Genomic DNA, 22540 nt, shown 5'->3' on the forward strand with positions numbered 1-22540 from the left:
TATGTACACATTTGTCTATTTAAAATGCTGAGTTTACCCATAGACAAAAATTAGTGAATTTCATTTAAAAAAATCGGATGTATACACCACGTGACTTCCTTGTACCGAATATTAAATTATACGCATTTTTTCCTGCATTTCATTTAAACTTATTGAATTGAATTGAATTCAATCCACTTCGTCGATAGCGAATAAACTACAATAGAATAAATGCGCTTTTTGAAATTCACTATATTTATTTCCCATAGCGATGCTTTGGTGCTACGTTCACTTAAAAGCGTTACACGTCTTTAATTTTTAACTCGGAATGCACAAAATTTATATCTTCTGAAGAATTACCACAAGTTCTGTTCAAATACTATAATAAATCTTAAACGATGTACCAAAGAAATAAAATAAATCGGAAATAAACGGCTTTTCTCAGACGATTCATCACCGCTTATCTAATGCGCATGCGTTACTCGCAAACGTTCTCCTCTGTCCGAAATATGGCGACAGTATTTTTTCTTAATATGAAAAACTTATTTCTTCGAATTTTATTAGAGTTTCTCATTTAATTAATTCAGTCATCACTTCGCGACAAGGCAAAAGTACTTAAAAACTCAAAATGTCTATATTATGAATTCAAAGATATAGAAACACAGGAAACGCCAAATGCAGTTCAAACAATTGAAAAAAATATTTTTACAATTAAAATTACAGTTTCATGCAAAACCAAGCAATTAGGCCAGCGGGGTAGAAGACAGATTTTTCGGTGCACAAAACTGAAAGTGTACTTTTCTTCTCACGCAGCAAAAAGACACTCAAGGACGCTATGCTGAACCGATATATGGCATAATTTAATAACTAAAATGATAATTCCAGAATGGTTTAAGCAAAATTTAATTCGCAATAATGAAAGAAGACGTCATTTTGTTGTTGCGAAGTTCTCTAGATTGGCAGAAAATCCACTATTCTGCAAAGTTTCAAATGTAAACAAATAAGGCTGCTATGTTTAAAAAAAATTAGTCTTAGCCGCACTTTAAATTGTTGATAATTCTGTAACTAAAACATGCACGTTAACTAGAGACAAAAAATATCTTAACCGAAAGAAAAGAACAGCATAGTTGAATCATTTTTAAAACAAATAATGCACAATTTACAAACATATAAAAATAAAGAAACGGAGCTCACGGAGCCGAGTAACAAAGTGGATCTCTCTCTCTATATATATACATATAATTTGTATAATTTTGAAGCGGCCGATTGCAACCAAAACGGGAGGTCCACATCTGCATGTTATACCAGTCCCACATACAAAACTTCAACGTTCTGAGGCTATTCGTTTTTGAGTTATGCGAGATAAATAGGTACACACGTACGTACCTACCTACAGATGAAAAAATCTCTTCTGAATCCATTTTAAATCAGTTTTATAGATCGTTTGTGGAAAAAGAGCCTTTTATTCTGTTCATAAGTACGGATGTCACGCAAAAACATGGTTAAATTGCGTTCGATATCGTCAAAATGGATATTTTCGTTGAAATACGATACCTGAAATTTTTCGTGAATACAATAGTTCCTTTACTTCGTACAAGGAAGTAATAAGGATTTAATGTTTCTCAAAATATTCTTCATTTAAAATGAATGTCCAAGAAGCAGCGGAATACGTTATTTCCTATCAGTTTCCACGATGTGATGTGCTGTAGAGACTGCACATCATGCTTCGATAAAAGAAAAAGCCGAGTTCAAGAACACAACTCAAACTGATCCCTATTTTACACATAAGGAGATTAAAAATACCTTGATAATGACAAATAATAGTAGAGCACCATTTGTCGATGAAATTGCTTCAGAATAAGTTGGAGAATCTTATCTGGCAAAGAGCGAAATTATCTTACATATCACGAAGTTTTGCAATTTTCCTGAGTCATGGCAAGCTGCTAATTTAGTACTGTGTCCCCAAAAAAGGAAACGATAAATCCGATTGTAGCGCTTGCCGACCAATATGCCTTCTTTCTACAAGGGGAAAAGTTTCAGACAAACAAGTCCCACAAAGACTTTCATACTTTGTCTTGAAAAATAAACTATTACATCAGTACCAATTTAGGTTTACGCCGAATAAAGGAACAGTGGACATGCATTGGACAATCTTATAACCATCATCAAAGGTAATTATAACTCGAAATTGGAACACTTTGTGTAATTTCTCTAGACATGATGCCCGTCTTTAATAATCTTTGGTGGCCCGGTATACTAGCCACACTCCAAGATCTTAATTATCCAGCAATTCTGTAGAATTTATTGAAACATTACCTTCATAATCGTATAAAATATTTCTTCCGCCTTCTTAGCATGCCTTCGTGGTGTAGTCGTCAACACACTCCAGAGATCCGTGGTTCGAGTTCCAGCTAGGGCATTGCTCATTTTTCATCTCTCCTGCTTTAAATAACACCTAATGTCTGTACAGTGACACCCAAACTAAAAAAAAAAAAAAATGGTGAATGTTTCTCCACCACTACCAGGATTTGGCAGCCAGTCACCCTTTAAAAGGGGGAGTATATAAGGTATTTCTAGTATGCCTTCGTGGTGTAGTGGTCAGCACACTCGGCGCGTATTCGAGAGGTCCGTGGCTTGAGTCCCGGCGAGGGCACGGTTCATTTTTCATGTCTTTGAGCAACAGAATTCCTAATGCTTCTACGATGTGCTTAGCGTTTTGATATTTCCATAGTAAACACTTAGAAAATAATTTGAAGTTTTCAGGGGAAATTTTTTTTCAGTTACTTTTAAAGCATTTGCATGCGGGTGACATCGGTCGAAGGACCGTCGGTTATTTTGAATCGATTTTTATTTTTGTTAACTTTTACAAGTTACTTGCACACATCACGTTTCTCTATTTGTTGACTCAACTAACTGCTCAACTGCACCGAAATAATTCGAAGAACTATCCAAACTCTGTCTCAACAAAATCCAATATTTTTCGTTTGAACATACCGTTTTCAAGTTTGGGAACTACCGCTACATCCCGAGTGAATAAGCGAGATGCCGTAAGTAAGTTATTTTTAATTCACACCGAATATGAGTGCTGCATACCCATTAAATCCCTTCTGCTATGAAAAACTAATTATGTTTTTAATGAATTGAAAGACAATTCTGCAAAATCAAATAAAGCAGTTTTCTATCCTATAGTTGAAAATTATGCAACGCAACCTCTTAAGTGCAGATTATCCACCAAAACTCCGGTTTACCTGGCAAAGGAGAAAAAAAAATAGCGATTCGTTAACTTTAAAACAGTTACAGACAGAAACGTTGCGAAGAAAACAACGAAAGGGCCAATCATCGTCATATTGTTTATGTGAGGAAACAAAGCAAGGAGAAAAATATCGCAGTTTTAAAACTTCGCGTTAAAAAATGAAACAGTTCAAGTACTTCTCAGTTTTTGAAGATTATCATAGAAAATATTACAGTAAAACAAATTTCGTTTGAATCTTCTTAATAAATACACTGCTCGCCATTATAATTGAAATACCGGGAAGGAATGGTCTGAGGAACGTCAAAATCACGTCAAAGGAAAAAGAAGTTATGATATGGAAATAATTAGTATTTCAGCGCATTTAAGCGACGCAGGAGGGAGAAACGACATCTGAAGCACTGCATAAAAGAAAAGTTGTGTAGCGGATTTGTCTTTCGGAAAGCGCTTTGTAAGGTTGGAATTTGCGCAGAATATCGTATTATGCCTCGAATAAGAAGAGGAAATGCTTACCAACAAGGTCGGAATTCGATAGAAGCAGGATTGTTATTTATCGAGAGTGTGGATTAACGTTCCGTGATATCACCCATTGCACGAGTCGACATCCAACCACTGTCATGCGAGTATGGAATCAATGGATTGCTGAGGGTCTTACTGAACGGCATGCAGGATCTCAACACCCTCCCATGATTAACGCCAGAGAGTAGAAACCTGTAAAACCGTACGACCACATCACGGACCATTCGTCGGAAAATGGGGAGGTTTGCAGCACGCCCAGTATCCGCTCGTACGGTGCGTCGACGTTTGGCAGCAGCGTGGACCATCAACACGGCGACCATTACTTCGTCTTCCCGTGACAATGAAGCAAAAAGAGAGAAGGCGTCTCTGTTGAGCCGAACGACAAAGCTGGATACAGGACTGGCACAATGTTGCTTTTTTAGACGAGTCCCAGTTCTGCGTGCAGTATTCTGATGGCCGTATACGTGTGTGGAGTATTCGAGGAGATCGCGCGTCGTCTGCTTGCATTCGATATCGGCATAGGGGCCCTGCACCTGGTGTGATGATTTAGGCATCCACTGGGTACACGACACGCATATTTCTAAGTCGGACTGACGACAGTTTAAATTCAGATAGGTACATTTCTGACATCTTACGTCCAGTGTTTCTGCCCTATCTTCGAGGCCCCCAGACGCCATCTTCGAACAAGATAATGCAAGACCACATGTTCTGATCTTCCCGGATACACAGGATTGCTGCCTTGGCCTGCCTGGTCTCCAGATCTGCCACCCATAGAAACCATTTGGTCATGGGTTGCTGAGAGACTGGCCCGTCACCCTTCTCGAGCTAATACGGTTGATGAAGTGTGGCATCGACTTGAAGCAGCATGGAATCAGTTGCCCATTTCTGCCATACAGGCCCAATTTAACTCCAGGCCTAACGGAGTAAGGGCTGTTTTAGCTTTAGTTAATTTGCATGTGTGTAATGTATCAGTACTTGAAACAGGTTTTAGTATTTACCTAAGAATTCAAAAAAATACTCGTTAAGAAGTAGATTGATAAAACATTGTACTTGTACCTGCTGTATAATGCATTACTATGTAAAAATACTCTTGAAGAAGTAGATTAATAATATATTGTATTTGTTTATGCTGTATAATGCATTTCTGTAATAATAGTTATGTAATAATATGGTAGTTATTGAGACATAATAACACGCCGAATAAATACTAATTCAGAAGTCAAACAACAAAAATCAGCGTTATATTTAAAAATTTTTCACAGGACTAGTTTCGATGGTTTTACCGAACCATCATCTTCAGCTGCAAAACCGCAAATGAACAAGATAGGAAATAATGATTAGATAAGATAAGAAAGCCTGGCCAAGAATAAGCAAGTGGCGCCATCGAAACTAGTCCTGTGAAAATTTTTTAAATATAACGCTGATTTTTGTTGTTTGACTTCTGAATGGTAGTTATTGGTCTATCAAGTATTGGTATAAAGTACAGGTATTGGGAGCACACATTAGTTCCATAAGATGTAATCACTTTTGTATAATGTTTTAATAACTCAGCTATGTTTTAGTACTTATTCAAGAATGTATTAGCATTTATTTAAAAATGTTTTATGTATTTGTATTGTGTAATTGTATCACATTTTTGGTTTTATAGTTTAAGAAGAATGTCCATTTGTTTGTTCTCCTTATTGATTTTAGATCAATTAATATATATTTCTGGCCCCATTTAATCGTCAAAAAATGAATATAGGTGAAATATCGGATGAAATTGAACCATTTAATTCGAAAGACGAAAATCATTCAAAACTGCGCGCCATTGTTGCCGATATAATGAGAGAGAGCTAGTTTATTTTTCTATGGAAAATTTTTATCTTGGTTTTATGTTGCATCCGAGTGAAAAATGTATGAGTATGAATCGTATTCTTTGCATCATTATTAGAGAAGAATTACAACCGTATGCTTCTCTCTGTTGTTAGATAAATTACTCTCAATCTAATTTAACAGACATCGGATGCTTCCGCTAGTACAAAATAAAGTAAAATACATGAATAGTAAATATAGCATTGAAAGGTTACATTACATTCTGTGTACTTGACAGAAACCAACCTGCGTTTGAAGTCACGGCAAGAATCGAAAATTTCCTTTCATCACTTTCAAATGTAATCTAATGTTTCAGAAAGTTCTTGTCAAAAAATCAAGATATATAGTTCCGGAAATCATTTATTCATGCTTCACCACACATGTGCAACGAAGGTTTTTTTTTTTTTTTTTTCTTTCTTTCTGTCCAAATGACTCAAGGTTCTACCTAAGATTTAAGAACACGAGAATGCTTTAAAGAATGCCATCTCCCGCTTCTGAGTAATGGTGAAGTTGAAAATATATAGCGATAAGTTTTTTTGTACTTTCTTTTCCTACACAGCAAAGCGGACAAAGTTACGACAAATGTATTTCTAGTTATAATTTCTTTCGAGGCTTTAAATTTTTTATTTATTCTAAGTTTACGTAGAAAGATTCTAAACAAACAGGGCGCCTGAAAAATAATGGCGAAATTTAAGTTACTTTTGATAGCAACCCCTCATCTGGCCATGTCGAAGCCTTTTGCTTTTCCCAAACCGATGAGATGCAAGAATTCGATCGCATCATCTTTCACGAGAGTGCAAGACCACGTGACTTGTCAACGACAGCGTTAGTAAAGTGAAATACTTACATGTTAATACTGCCGTTTGTTCTTGCGCAGCGCGTGTCTTTCTTTTTTTTTTTTACCCCAAAGGGCGTTAGCCCAGAAGGGTTATTAATTTCGTTTTGGCATTATGCGTTGGTTCACTACAAACGGCGAATTACTTTAAATTGTAATTGAAATTTAAATTGTTGCCACCCAATATTAGAGACTTGTATTAAATTTAAAGAAATTAAATAATGAAGAATCTGCATACATGTATGTATGTTTCTCACATTATGATAAAACAACGGTACCTAGCCATCGAATTTCGAATAACGTACGTCTCTACCTGAGTACGGGCATCTGCAAGCCCGAATTTGGAATTTGTTTTGTTATCTATTTCATATTTTGTAAAACTTTACCCAATTTTTGAAGTGCACATTACTTATTAAAAATATGATTCTGTGGCTATTTTTGGCAGGTTTAGTTTGAGAGAAATCTTGCCAGTAATTTTCAAATCTAATATTAGTGTTTTGTAAGATACAGAAGTGTTCAGGAACACTGCGGGGGGGGGAAATGTTTTACATTTTAAATTACGTCCAAAAAGGCGTTTGTTACCGTTTTGTGTGTTACCTTTATTTATGAAATACCATGTTCTTTTGCATTTAAACCATAAAATTCAGTTGAACAGCAATATCGCAATATAATTTTATAATGAGCCTATATTTGAAATTTCCGATACATAGTTCCGCGCGCTGCGGAGATAAACAAGTTTTTTTCCTGTAGAGTGTTGCATTGCTCGCTTTTAAATAGCTGAGTTTATTAATCAAAATTTTGTTAAAGTTTCAAAAAATATGAAACCGATAATAAAACAAATTCCGAATTTCAAGTTTATGCTTCCACATGCTCATATTCGTACGAAGATTACGTCATTCAAAATTGGATGGATGGTTCTAGGTACCGTTGTTTCATCACAATGCGAGAAAGATATATACATTCATGCAGATTCGTCATTATTTAGTTTCTTGAAATATAATACAGGGCGATAGTATTTGGTGGCAACGATTTGAAAAGTGATGTGTCGTTTATATGGTTCCGGTGCAAAATCGCAAAACGAAAGCAATAGTCCTTCAGGAACAAAGCTCCTTTGGACTTTAAAAAAAAAAAAAAAAGGACAGTTCTATATTTCCCTTCCTACTGCCCGATTCACGAAATTCAACTTGCGTTTTTCATGCCTCGATAGCGCGATTTACGATATGTATTAAATTTATATATAGCATTGTTCTAATATAGGTATTTTAACATAAAATCGAACTTTTTTCTTTAAATAACGTATCATTATTTTCCATATTTCGATTCTACTTCTCAAATAATGCCAAACTGCCAGGTTTTGTAAAAATCGCACGAGTCGTTATTGAAGAATTGACTCACAAAATTTTAGCTCCACCATGTTAATTGAATCTTGTATACGTTTATTAATATCTCTTGTTTTCTTAAATTTTGTTGATTCTTCCTTTCACATTCCAAAATTTAGTTTCATTCCTAATACAATTCTCCCTTTTCTGATGATTTATTTTTTAAACTTGTATTTTTATTTTTAAATAATTTTTATAAATTTTTAGAAAAATATTTTGAATTGTAACTGTTAAATTTTTAACATCTTCTTAAAGTAGATGTATTTCTAGGCACACCTGCAAAGAATTAGAGCTTTTTACTCAAAATTTCCTAGGATATACGTGAACTTACATATTTAGTTTAGTTACATATTAGTGAAGTTTAGCTAAATTGCGACGCTTACGTAGCAGCTGGTGAGATTCTATTAAGCTGTCATAGTCTATAGTTTGCCATCATTATGACATGCTAGACAGATTTAATTTGATTGTTTTTTTTTAGTTTTAACTGCATTTACCGAATTGTATTAAGCTATAACTCTTCTCTTTAGCTTGTTAGCCTCAAATAAGAAGGTTGTAGTTAGGTGAAGATACATCTGCTCAAAGTTCACACATAAAGAGAAACATTATAACACTTCTGTGTTCTGCGATAAATATCATTCCGAACATACTGTATATTATACATTACCATATATATCAACATTAACCCAAATTTTATTTTATTGGGCACGGATTGCACACTGTAATTACTCAATGAAATGTTTTCAAGCGGTTTCTGTGGTATTCATGGAGGAAGAACTTTGCTTAAGCAATTTTGATGGAAATCTCAAGGTTACATTTATTATTCTAATCTAGTTAATTATGGCATTTTTATACTCAGCTACTTCAACTAAATCTTGAACTTTTTCAAATTCAGGTATCAGAAACATAGTTTTATTCGATCTTTCTGCACAAACAGCTTAATTTAAAATCCTCTCCACCAACATGGCTGCATAACGATAGATGAAATACAAAACGCTCCATATTTTTTGTGCGTGTTTCAATCTATAAAACTGTGTATGAATCGTTATTCTGTGCATTGTTAAATAGTGCAATAAGGTTGTAGAGACATTAGGATATCTCGAAGCTGGAGAAGTAAAAATGTGCAATTCCTTCGCCTGGAGTCGAACCACGGACCTCTCGAATACGCGCCGAGTGTGCTGATTACTACACCACGAAGGCAAGCTAAGAAGGCGGGAAAATATTTTATATACTTCCCCCTTAATGATGGATAATCCTGGATAAGATGGTGGATAATCATCCTCCATCAGCGTTTTTAGTTTGGGCGCCAGTGTAGAGACATTAGGTTATTTCGATGCTGGAGAAGGGAAAAATGTGCAACGTCCTCTCCGGGACTCAAACCACGGACCTCTCGAATACACGCAGAGTGTGCTGACCACTACACCACGAAGGTATGCTAAGAAATACCTTATAAGTTCACCCAAAGACACTTATGCTCAAATTTAAGAGAAGTTTTACATTTGGTAGACTATATCCAAATCTTGGTGGACTGAATTTAAAGAAATCTGATATGCACATATGTTGATATAATAAAAAAAAAATATTTGAAAAAATTAAAAACTACACAACAGTCGCGGTACGTACACATGCTCTTGCTTATGGCTGCAGAAAAGGTTAATGTTAAGTCTAAAGCAGCCATTCAGGCTGTAGTTATAAATCATGACACAGATTCCCAGATTATTTCAGAAATAAGACAAACCTTGAACTTTCTTTATAAACACAACAAAACAATCGATTTTCAATGAATCCTCTCACATGTAGGTATCGACGGTAACGAAAAGGCTGTCTCACTCCCAAGAGAGGAATACTTGCGCCACAAGACAGCAAACCACTTCCTCCAAAGTCACTTAAAAAGCATATTCTTGAGAAATTAATGGATACTCTTAAATCTGAGCAGACATCAACATCATTGGTCAAATCCTGGGCCTGGAAAAGACAACTGGAAAACTTTTTGTCCGAAACCCCGTAAAGAGGCTGCGGCAAACTTCAGACGACAAACAAGCCTCGAAATCGTCTTAATAAAAATGGCATTTTTCCATCTAGTACATGCCAAATTTACAATTCGGTTATCGTGAATGCCGATCTCCTTCTTATATGCCGAGAACTAGATAAAGAATCTCAGAAACGTGGTGATATAAGTAAACTATACTGGAATGTCTGAGCTTTCACAAACTCCTTGCAGAAGACTACATCTCTTCTGTTCCTTTCCTTATTATTTAAATTTTTAACTTTTTACTTTTGTTCCCATATTCATTTAGTCTGATTCTTGCTTTAAATGTCTGTTCTTTTTTATTTTTATCATTGTTCTTGTGTGATACTTGAGCTGTTTTATATGTCTGGATTGATCTTTCCAATGAAGCCATATGTAACAACAAATGTGAATACAGAGTATTGTCCCCCCTAACAATCATACAACTCTCGTATAGTGACTTCATACTGAAAATGATATAGTGTATGAGTTTCTGTGGCATTCGGTTCTAGATCTGCGGCAACGGTGCTTTCAAACCTTGGAGATTTCTCGGATGGGGAAAGGGAAGATGCAGTTGATCTCCCCAGAGCAACGTATATATGTTCCATGTAATTCCATATAATGCCATAACTAACAGATTAGAATTTAGATCTTTAGATATATGGCTGTCCAATTCATGCTATTAATATCCGTATTTTCCAGAAAATCTTTAACTAGATTAGCCTTAGATGGACAAGAGTTATCAACCAAGAAAAGAAACTAAGAGCCAGTTGCACTCTTGAGCAGGTATACATAGAGTGCTAAAACCTCTTTCCTATATTTCGCAGCAGTCGGCGGGCATCTGTTAAATATATGAAAGCTTGTGCGCCATCTAACCACTAAATCTCGCTGTCGTACTCGTCCATTTCGCGGACATTAGAAGAAACGTAGCGGGTTTTCCAGGTCTCTCCAGGTGAAGGTACACCGAGAGTCAGCGGTTCGGCTGAATGGAAATGCATCTGTCAAAATGGATGGAACCTCCCCGAAAGAAACAAAAATTATCTAAGTTGTTTGAAAATTAGCAAAGGAATTGGGAGTTTTAGGAGATGTAGATAGATGTCAATCAAATTCTTACTGCACATGGAAGGTTCTCTGCTTGCTTAAAATGATTTCACCTGCGTTATGTAATATTGTTTTTTATTTTGATTATCAGTAATTTACTGTTTCTTACTTTTGATTTTCAGTAATGGAATTTTATTAATTTGTTGAGTTTAAGCCGTAACTGTTAACTTTAAAATTAAGTTAGGTTGTGTTATTCTTTTATCCTTAAAAGGCTAAGTTTGGTTTTAAATTTAAATGTTTGCTTGAAAACTTAAATATAGTTATTTGGTTTTATGTAACTGTTTTGTTTGAGGTTGTTTTGGTTTGTTTCGGAGAGGAATTTTGGGTTCTAAAATATCTTGCCTTAACAGCTTAAAATCTTTCGCAGCATTCGCAGGGCTTCTATCAAAGATATAAAAAATCTAACATACCCAACCGCCAAATCTCCCTGTCGTACTAGTCCATTTCTCCTGCTTTCTTAGCATGCCTTCGTGGTGTTGTGGTCAGCACGCTCGACGCGAATTCTAGACGTCCGTGAGAGGGAATTGCTCATTTTTTATGTATCCTGCTTTCAAAAGTACCTAATGTCTCTACAACTCGAAATAGCAACTTCCGCAGTAGACTACTATCATTCAAACTTTAGCTTTAATTTCTAGTCTATTAACTTTAAATTAGCAAATGCAACATTTTAGTTTAATTCGCTTCAACTGCGGTATTTTTCTCTCATCAAAGGACTTTGTGTTTTTATTTTATCGTCCAATATTACTTAGTGTATTTAAACTCACGATTTTTCTTTTTGTATTTGCTCCTCTGTGCGATGATGTACTTTATAAATAGTGCATCTTATTTTTTTAAGCAAATGTCAATGTGGTACAATTATTACTACACTGGTCATAATTTTTAGAAGTTTTATGCCAGCAATAAAGTCATGATATCTGATACCTGATCTTATTTAAATTGCGTACTCAACTCCTGTAATTTTGTTGATTGGATTAGCTTTCTCTAAGCTGTGGATTGTGTTAAATTCTAATGTTTCTTAGTAGTTTAAAGTTTAAAGGATAGCTACGGATCATACTGAGCAATATTGTACCAATATCTCTGAGGAAACATTCCAGCGTTTTGTTTTATTTCTTGTGATAAGAATAAATTTTATTAACTTTTTATCGGACTTGTGCATTCAATATATTACGAACGCAACAATATTAATTCTTTGATAAGAGACTTCGATGCTTTGACTTCATTAAATTCCTACTACTAGCTCACACTCTCCCTATATCTTGTTCAAATTTCCAATCATTAATGAAATACTTTTTATTCATCTACTCGAGTTGAAATACACTTTTTTAAACTTGCATAGTTTTTCACACATTAAAGTCAATTCCTGTTTATTGATTCCTGTTTATCGGAAATAAAGATATGCTGTTTTTTTTAATATATTAAGACTTACAAATAATGATCGTTTATTAGGAATTCTCACGTGCTGTAAAAATTAATCTTATAACAACTTATAAATAATAGTACAGTATTGTGATCAATGGGATTAAATATTTAACAAAAATAAGGGACAACAGTAAGACAGAATTCTAAAGATTTTTAAAGTGTATGGAATTAAAGAATGGTAGTTTTATAGAGTTGGTTGAAGCGGATGTCATGCCCCATTACGCAGTGAAAATTTTCCCCATATTTCTATGTTAACGTGATAATAATATGTCTGAAATATAACCCTTTAAATTGTTCCTCGCTTATTAAAAAATATAAATAGCACTATAAATTATGCGGTAATACATCTACAATGAAAACTCTTCGTAGCGGGTCAAGCCTATGTCGCCTCGAGACGTGTGAAATCATTAGATGGAATATGAATTGAAGAATTGGACTGCTCGAAAAACTCACTGGAAAGGTTCCTTGGAATGCTTAAGCATTACAAGAGATGAAATTATAGAATGAGAAATTATATACTACCATTAGGTTCTAAAATTAGAAACGAAAAAATGTTAATAATCGTAATAAAAACTAACTGAAATAAAATTATAATTTCTTGAACTAAGTAGGAATTGACTTTAAAATTTTTTTATATTACTTATTATTGTTTATGAATATTACAATTTTAATAACTATTGGAATAAAAATTGCTGGGAATGTTATGTGACGTCTAAATGCTTTTGCGAATATACTTATTTTATCTTTTTTTCCAGTCTATATTTTCTTCGGTAACGAAGCGGATTTGATCCAGTTTATGACTATGCTTCAGATACGGAAGCTGCTCGACTCCAAGGAATACGTCATCATATATATAGACCTACACATTTATTCGTTGCCTAACGCTTACAGGTATTTCTGGCGTAAGTGAAAGTTTTCAATATTTTGAAGTTCTTAATGTCTATAATGAATGTGGTTGTATAAAGCTATTATCCAATCTGTGTTCACTGTAAAACAAAATCTGTAAGGTTACTAAGAAAACTCATGGAAACTGGGATGCCATGGGTTATTTAAGTAACAGAAACAGGTGTTTTCTTTGTAACATCACAAGAGTTTTGACTGTAATGGTTACAGATCTTATTCTTGTAATATCACAGCATATAGTTATGTAAGTAGAACATATTTTTCTCATGTAAATTCCCAAACGATATATCTGTAATGGTTACAGATTATTTGCGTGTAATATTACAGCAAATAATTATGTAAAAAGAACATGTTTTTCTCATGTAAAATCTCAACAGATATATCTGTAACCGTTACAGGTTATTTGCTTGTATTATTATAGCAAGTTATTATGTGAGTAGAAGATAATTTTCTTACGTAAAATTCCAATGGTTGTATCTGTAAAGGTTTCAGATTATTTCCTTCTAATATCCCATTAAGTAATTAAGTGTGTAGAATATATTTTTCATAGATAATACTAAAGGATATGTCTATAAAAGTAATAGATTTTTTGTCTACAATGATGCTTATTATAATAAAATATATTGAAATCAAGATGTTTTGAGTAAAACAATATATGCATGTGTCTATCATTATACAGATATATGCAAGTGAAGCATAATAGTTTGGCTTTTTAAATTAGTCAATTTGACCTCAGAATAGCATTAATTTAAAAGATGTGCTTTCAATAGCAATGTTCTTTTTCAAAAAGTAACATTAGTCTGTTGCAGAGTATTTTTGTTTTATGAAGAGAAACTTATGTCTGATATTATTGAAAGGCCTTTCATATTATCATTTTGATTAATTTAAAAGTTCAAATTGATATGCTACTCCTTATATTTGCCCTGTAAAATAGCTGAAAAAAATAGTATGTTTTATTTGCATGTTTTAGTGTCAGTTAATAAGATATGTTCTAGAACTTTCTTTTTAGTAATTTTAGCTAAAATAGACCCATGTTGCTTTAGATTTAACTTATATGAGTAAACGTGTTGCATGTTGATATGATCATATTATTACAGTAAAAGACATTTTGTGAAATATTTCTATGAAGAACTCAGAACAGCTGTTCTTCATATTTCAAAAATATATTCTCTCCTTCTAAAAAATGACATTTTCAGTAAATTAAAGAATTCAACATAGCAATGAACTTCATTTTGTTACTACAAGGAATTCAAATTTTGTTCATATGCTTGAATTACAACGTCTAACTAATCTTTTTATTCTTATCTGCACTCAGTGTTTGTCAACAGTCTGCTATTGTTTGAAATAATGCATAACTTTTTTACTTACCTTCAAATAATTTCCTTTGAATTAACAGATAGAAGTCTTTCGTTAAAAACCTAATGTCATGCTTTTTGAATAAGCATAAAACTTTGCCAACTTACCTTAATTTTTAAAGCCTTGTTTCCCTTAAAATTCTTAATACAAGTATGCCTTTAAGAAATTTATTTCTAAAATTAATACTTCAGTTTAGCTTAAAATTTAATGCATTTTAATTTTACCTATAATTTTTTACAAATTTTTTACAAACATAATATGTAATAAATCTCAGCTTAATATTTACCATTTCGAAAGTGATACTAAAAAAGTATTCCTAGTTATTATAAATTTCGAGATTCGCAAACAAAATTGTGAAATAAACATGTGACAACGGAAAACAAACTTTATGCTCTCTCTATATTACAGCATGTTAATTAAGAAGTTTATTGAATTTGTAATTTTATTTGAAACACTATGAAGCAAATAATATGCTAATTAAAATACAGAAGTAAAAATAATTTATTACTTAATTCATAAACCTTACATAAAACCTGAAAAAACGATTTAATTAAAAAATAACATAATATAATTTAATAAACATTTCATAAAAATTCGTTTCGACTGCTTGGAAAAAATGAATGGTTTTTCCCCTCTTTGTAAACCATGTCTCCTAAATAAAGAAAAAAACATTTCTTTTAAAATCATAATCATGCTCTTAAAAAGCTTATAAAAATTATTTTAATAGATGTTTTAAACATGTGCTTAAATTTAACCAGCATTCCTCATAAAATAACTAATTAGTAAACATAACTTCTCTAGGATGCCCACTATCATTTAAAGATCAAAATTTTCAGGAATCACGTATAGCTAGCTTAGAGAAGGTTCATTGTACAAAAACAGCCAATATTCAAATATTTTCATAAATGAAGCCACCATAGTTATTAAATATAATATACAGTATACTTATATTCAGAATTCAGAACTTGAATAAATTTCTCGAACTGTTTTAGCATTTGAAAAATATTATATTTATTACCTTAAATTTCTAAAACAATATTCCATATTCCTCCAAAGGAATCACTGGGACTCGGACAACATTTTCCCCCTAGCTTTCTTTTAGCACAGGATTCTGAATATGTTTTAATGATTTAGGTAATGTTTGTCTTCCTTAAGGCGCTCACAAAACAAGTTACCCTAAATGTTTTGTCCGCATAGTGGTCATTTTCATCTTACTAACTGATTTGCTAGTGGATTTTGGGTGCATGGCCTATTATTGATGAAACAATAATAGTGAACAGCTTTAAGAAAATGGGGATATCTAATGCTCTTGATGCCATATTCCCACTTATTTTTACTAATTTTTTCTTCCGAAAATTAAGAGGGAAAAATTAAACGAATAATTTAATTTCCAAAGGACACAGTCACAGTAGGAATATAACAAATGAAAAGTAATCATGGATAAACTACTACTATCACAATATTATTTATTTAAAAGAAACCTCTATTTCAATAAGAATACACATAATTGCAACATCTAATAAGTTATCTCATTTCTTCTTTATAATTTGAACTTCTGTCATTCTCATTGTTGTTCTTGTAAATCCTTAGGCCTCAGATCATACATAAATAATTAGAGAAGGTTGTGGTCCGATGCTTGCTAGGGTGAACATTCAGCTGATATGGCAAAATTGCACAGTGAATGGCAGTTGGTATTTGCTTTCACTATCATAGATCATTGTTTGTATTAGGCTGACATAATATTCAACAGTTAGAAGAGAAAGATTCAACGGGGCATTAAGTGTGCAAAAGTTTGCCTTTGTTAGTATGACGAAAACAATCATTATGTTGATGAATCCATTTTAAAATCTTGGGATATTCATTTTCTGAATGCATTAAAAGGGGGGAAATTATGTAAATATTTTTTTAATTTTCAAAATCTGGTTCTAAAGCTGGGTGGGGTGGAATATGCAACGCAATACGGTAATTCTGAAGATCATTGCTCGTGGCAGTACAAACTAAACGGTGATAACTTGCATGCTGTAGAAGAAGACACAAATTGCAGTTCCAGATGCATTAAATGCTTTGAGGTCTAGGGAGTAGCAGTGGGCAATACTAAGAGTGAAATTCAAGGTATAGGGAAGTAGTAATGAAAATTACTTTTATCAGATAACTTAAATGGTTATGTTACTAAGCGTTCTTATTGGAATGTAGGTTTCTTTTAAATAATAATACTATGATAGTTACCAGTAGTTCATTCATGAATATTTTTGATCGGTTATGATCTTATTGTAATCACATCCTTCAAAATTAAATTGATTGCTTAATTTCCCCCTTGATTTTCATACTATAATATAAAAGGAGGGAAAAAGTCTGCAAGTAAACATAACTCCTCTTTCTCTCTCTCTCTCTATATATATAGACATGTATCTTCGTGTGCAACTAAGCAAAACAAATGTGACTTTTTCTTCTTTAAAAAAATTGTGTAAATAAATAGGATGAGAATTAAGTTCATTTCAAAGACTTATGACACATGAAATATACATCATCAAAATAAATTAGAAAATTAAGTTTAAATAAATTTTAAGCTAAATTACGTGTTGCAATGTAAGTTGCAATAATTCAGTTGTAATAATTAATACTAACAAATCCAAATATCATATTCCCATTCTGCAAAGTATAAAAATTCTTCTGCAAAACTGAAAAAATGACCAACGCTTTGGCTTATTTGATAACTTTCAAATTCACTCCTTTGTTTGCATTTAGAATTTATAACTTTAATTTTTCACAGAAATTTGTTTTTGATTTTAAAAACTTTCACTGGCATAATTTCATTCACTTCAGCATATATTAATAGATGCAGAAGGTTTTTGTACCTTACATAATTTTAAATCTTATGTAAACTAACGTAATTAATAACAAAATCAAAACATAGATCAGAAACTGCATAAAATTTAATTAATAATTACTACTAGTGTCACACGAAATGCTATGAAATTAATTAATAAAATAAGAATGAGATAAAATATATATAGAATTAATATTTCACATGTGTGAAGTTTGGAAGTTTTACGTTAAATATTTTTTTTTAATTAAGTATTTTTTAAAATGACCCCTTAAAGCATGGGACCTTTCGTAATTAGAACTTGCAAATCCACTTCGCTAGTCTTTCATAACATTGCTTTTCTTTTATTAACAAGAAATATTGCATTCAGTTATTTAATTTAAGGTATTAAAAATAATGCTACTGAAAGGCATGAATACTTACTTAAATTTGAAATTAATTTGGTTGACTTAAAATAATATTTAAAAAAATAAATCTTCACATATACGTCTAAAAATCAGACCATATTAATTTTCTTTTATTTGAACGATATCTGAATTCTGCCTTAGTTTGGACTAGTAAATCATTGGGCAATTAAATGCCAAGCTATAAGAGAACTAATGTAGTTTACAAATGCACTGAATTTTATTTCCGGTATTAACTTTCAAAGAAAGTAAACTTTTCTGCATATTTGCATCATTTGGATTGATAGAATATGGCAAAGCATGCAAAGGCTATCAGCCTAAAGGGAAGTATATATTCATGGGCGGTTTTGTAAGAAAAAGTAGCTTGCATTTCCATTTATTCATGTGTGTATATATATATATATATATATATATTTACATTGTTAATGCTAAAATCAATACTTCATTAAAAATTCATTATTATTTTATTTTTAATACAACACACAGATACAGAGTTGTTTTAAATTTCAATAAACAATAATAATTTATTTTTAAGAAAACTTATTTTATGATTTATATATTATATTACATGAATAAGAGAAACATTAGTCAAGAAATGTATTAAACTTGTATTAGCAGATTCATGCTATCCTAGTAACAAGACTATCATACTTCAAAACTGTATTAAAACTGGGCAAAATAAAATCAACATAAATTCTCCATTAAATGTTTAAAAACTTATAAGTATGCAATGGTAGTTATATATACAATATAATATATGTTGTCATTTATAAAATATTAATGAAATGATATTTTTGGAAATAATGCACAAAATTTTAGTTTTGTTTTATAATTAGTTTAACGAATTGTTAGAAAAATATTTTAGGTCATTTCCATTTTTCCCCTGTTGATATTGGTATATTAAAATATATGGAATAATTAAGTTGCATCTAGTTAGTAAAACAAAACATTACGAAAAGTATGATACGGCATATTTTTAATCAATATAATTACTTCATTTTGGAATTATAATATTTTCGTAAGAAATTAATACCACTGAAAAAAATATTATTACACTAAAGGAATAAACGAGATTCTCGACCGCGTTGTTCAAGTTTTTGTAATTTTACTTCATAACACACTCGTACATAAACATATTAGACTGAATTATAAACCAGGTATAACTAATTAGATAATCCTAGAAAAAGAATAAACTAAACCTAGTAAGCAAAAAATATATACATTACATTCAGAATTCTAAATGTTTATATAACGTTTCTCGCGAGGCCTGCCGGGAAAAAGATGTCAAACGTTCTTTGGTCAGACGGTTGGAAAAGAACGCTAACATGATTAGTTTTGTTTTCAACAACCACATTACCATTTCAATTAAATACCACAAACAGTGATTAAATTTTGGAATAATTAGTTTTAAATAATAATACGGGCAATTTAAGGCGTAATTTATCGGATGCACAATGACAAAATACTACTATCAGATCTGCATTTGGAATAAATATTTTGCACTCTTTCAACTCATTAGACATTACGAACACTGATATTAATTAATCGCAAAGCTTAAACGTTTAAATACTTACTCACTACATATAACAGTGCAAAGTGCGTGAGAATAATCTACATAAAATGAACAAAAAATATTTCAAGCAGTAATTGTAAACATTTTCTTATTTACCTGCGCTATACAACCAACATGCATTCAGCCATGTTTTTTTTCTGCAACTAGCTTTCAAACACTTTTCTCCTGATTGGCTGATTTCCAGTCAGTCACGTGATTCTTCCGCGCGGCTACTGAAACATTATCTGTAATGCTACAAGCAAATCAGCTGTTACCGCTACAGTTTGCTATGTAACCATTACAGGAAATTCTTCTGTAACTTTTTGATTTCTGTAACTTTACAAAACTTTTGCCTGTAAAGAGCGAACTTTTTTCTACCGTGTTAAATACATGAATTTCTGGCACGAAAACGCGATATTGCCCAGATATTTTAGAAGCCATTCGTTTGATTGGTTACTAAAGCAAAAAATAAAGCATGATTAAAGCGAAAGATAAAGATACGGGTTAAAGCATTTGACTAGGTATGTAGAAAATTAAAAACTTCAAAGCACGAAGGATTGTCCGTCTTAACCCCTTTCGCGACGGGAAGCGCAAACACATGCTTATCGTTGAGGCTGGCAATATATAGTAGTACAATAAAGAGTAGATAAACGGATTGTGTTTTATATTATACTAGCAGCTACGCGGCTAACCTTCGTCTGGCCTTTAAATGTACCGGAAAAATGCCTAAAGCCGAACACTAAACGTTAAACTTAAAAACTCTGCATCAGAATTTTACTCTGCAGAACAACGTTATAAAAAATTAATAAAAGTGAATTATATATAAAAAATTACAATGAAATAAGCAATATTCCTTAATACAAATATTATTTATCCTAATAAATAAATTAACTAACTTCCCAGTAGCAAAATCTTAAGAATTCAAATGGTATAAAGGAAATTAAGAACTCTGTTTCCTATAAAAATCATGCAAAAGTTTTATATAATTAAAATTATGTATAATTAAAACATAATATAAAAAATGTGAATGAAATAACCAATAAATCTCATATTTTCGAGAGAAAACAGTCAACAGTCCAGTATGAAAGCAATGAATGAAAAGCTGTTGCCAAAACCACATTTCTGAAAGAATGAAACTATCATCGGAAAACAATAATCGATCAAAATTGTGCTTTGTGGACGACATAATTCAAAATATACAAAGCTCTTTGCATCTAGCTAATAAAGAGATAGAGGGGGAAAAGAAAATTAAATTTTTTCTCTTGTGCCTTGCAAGACACATGCGCGTCAGAAAAAGAAGATTGCGATGTGCGTGTCCAAAAATCAAAAGAAAAAGTAGCATTTTATCCCATATTTTCAACAGTCAGCAGTCCAGTATCCAAAGCACTGAATGAAAATCTGTTGCCACAACCCCATTTCTAAAAGAATGGAACTATTCAAAATGATGCGATTTCATCCAAAAAATAAAATAAAAACAATCTGGTTCAAATTTTGAAAATATGGCTTTCAGGTGCACTGGCCCTTGTCTAGATGCACTTATGTACCACATTTCGTAGCTCTGCGTCTATAAGCTTACGCGCAACACGAACAAAAGACACAAACACAGACAGATTTTTTCTTTTATTATATGTAGAGATTTTCATAGATACTGTTACCAATTTTGCATTTATTTAGCTATTTTTAGTAGAATTGTAAGTGAAATTATTTTATTTCCTCGTGCAATGCAGCGCGTGACGAGTTTTTAAGAGACAGCTACGCCGAAAATGTAAAAAAATATGAGCATGCGCATTTAACATTTAATAAATAGATATCTCGTAATTTATATTTAAACTGGATAAATGTAACTGACTACAGTGTTAGCTGCGACCGTTAATTCTACTCTATTGCTTGCCAGAAAATTCGAGAAAACAGAAATTACCAGAGCATTCTCGTGCTCGTTTAAAAAGCTTTAAAAAGCGAGAGAGAAACATCTCAGTTGAGTTGTTTACTTAGTTATTATTATTGATTGTAGGGAATTCGCGGTGAATCGGATTAGCTTTCTCTGCGCTTTGGATTGCGTTCTATTTAACATTTTAGTAGTTTAAAATATAACTACTGTGTGATATTGTGATACTTTGCAGATATCTGTAAGGAAAATTTCAGCATTTTGTTTTATCTCTTGTGATAAGAATAATAATACTTTATTTACTTGAGTTATTTCTTGTTTAAATACATATTTTACACATTTTTGCATTATTTACTTACAATTTAATGACTTTTAACTATATATATATATATATATATTTACCGCTTCTTAATTTTTATTTTTATTTTTTATTTTTATTTTTACCTCGATCAATTGATTAGTATTTTACTGTGTTTTAAATCTACTTAATACGTTTAGCATATAGCTTACTATTTTTTATTAATATTACTTGTAAATATTCAAATATTGTATATTTCTCTTTTTTCACACATTTCATAGCAACTAAATATGCTTATGTTGAAATTTTCACGGAGCCACAGTTTTTGGTAACTTTTTAGCGTGCGTACTAAATTTATCTTCTAATTTCCTTAATTTTGCAGCACAATGCGCAAAATTTTTGACCACATAGGTCTTTTTTCGTTTGTTCTTACTATATATATATATGTATATATCTGAAGACTAAATATGCTAAGAAAGCGGTATTTTTAGTGATTCTCATATGGACATTTTATCAGAGACTGATTTCACTGGGTGTCTATTCCCCAGTTCACGTGAAAGATTTTACTATTTGTAAACAGAACTTCTTGTTAGTCGAAAGGGGCAATTTGCCCAGAAGGACTATTAATTTCGTTTAGGCATTTTTAGTTGATTCACTACAAACGTTGTTTCACTTTTCAAATTTTTCCACCAAATGTTAGAGCTCTACATTATATTTAAAGAAATTAAATAATAAAGAATCTGCATGGATGTATGTATGTTTCTGGGATTGTGATAAAACAACGGTACATAGAGCAATCCAGTTTTCAATAACGTACGTTTCCACAGGAATATGGGTATCTGGAAGCTCAAATTTGGAATTTGTTTTATTATCTACTTCATATTTTGTCAAACATTAAAGACTTTTATTATTAAGAAGCTCAACGATTTCAAAGCGAACCATGGCAACACTTTACGAAGGAAATAAAAAAAAAATTA

At 32.1% G+C, this 22540-nt stretch overlaps 1 protein-coding gene across 3 annotated transcripts in view; it reads left to right on the top strand.

The window, feature by feature from the left end:
* LOC118182918 (receptor-type guanylate cyclase Gyc76C-like) overlaps nucleotides 1-22540 on the top strand; it is a 731383-nt gene that overhangs the window by 373615 nt on the left and 335228 nt on the right. For all 3 annotated transcript variants that reach the window (XM_085814149.1, XM_085814148.1, XM_085814147.1), the window contains exon 4: nucleotides 13097-13243. In XM_085814149.1, the coding sequence (XP_085670275.1) occupies nucleotides 13097-13243 (147 nt within the window). The remainder of the gene's footprint in view (nucleotides 1-13096; nucleotides 13244-22540) is intronic.

This window comes from Stegodyphus dumicola, chromosome 3 (genome assembly GCF_044657685.1).
Source record: "Stegodyphus dumicola isolate Sdum_Otavi_A_Nest chromosome 3, ASM4465768v1".
NCBI classification, from domain to species: Eukaryota; Metazoa; Arthropoda; class Arachnida; order Araneae; family Eresidae; genus Stegodyphus; species Stegodyphus dumicola.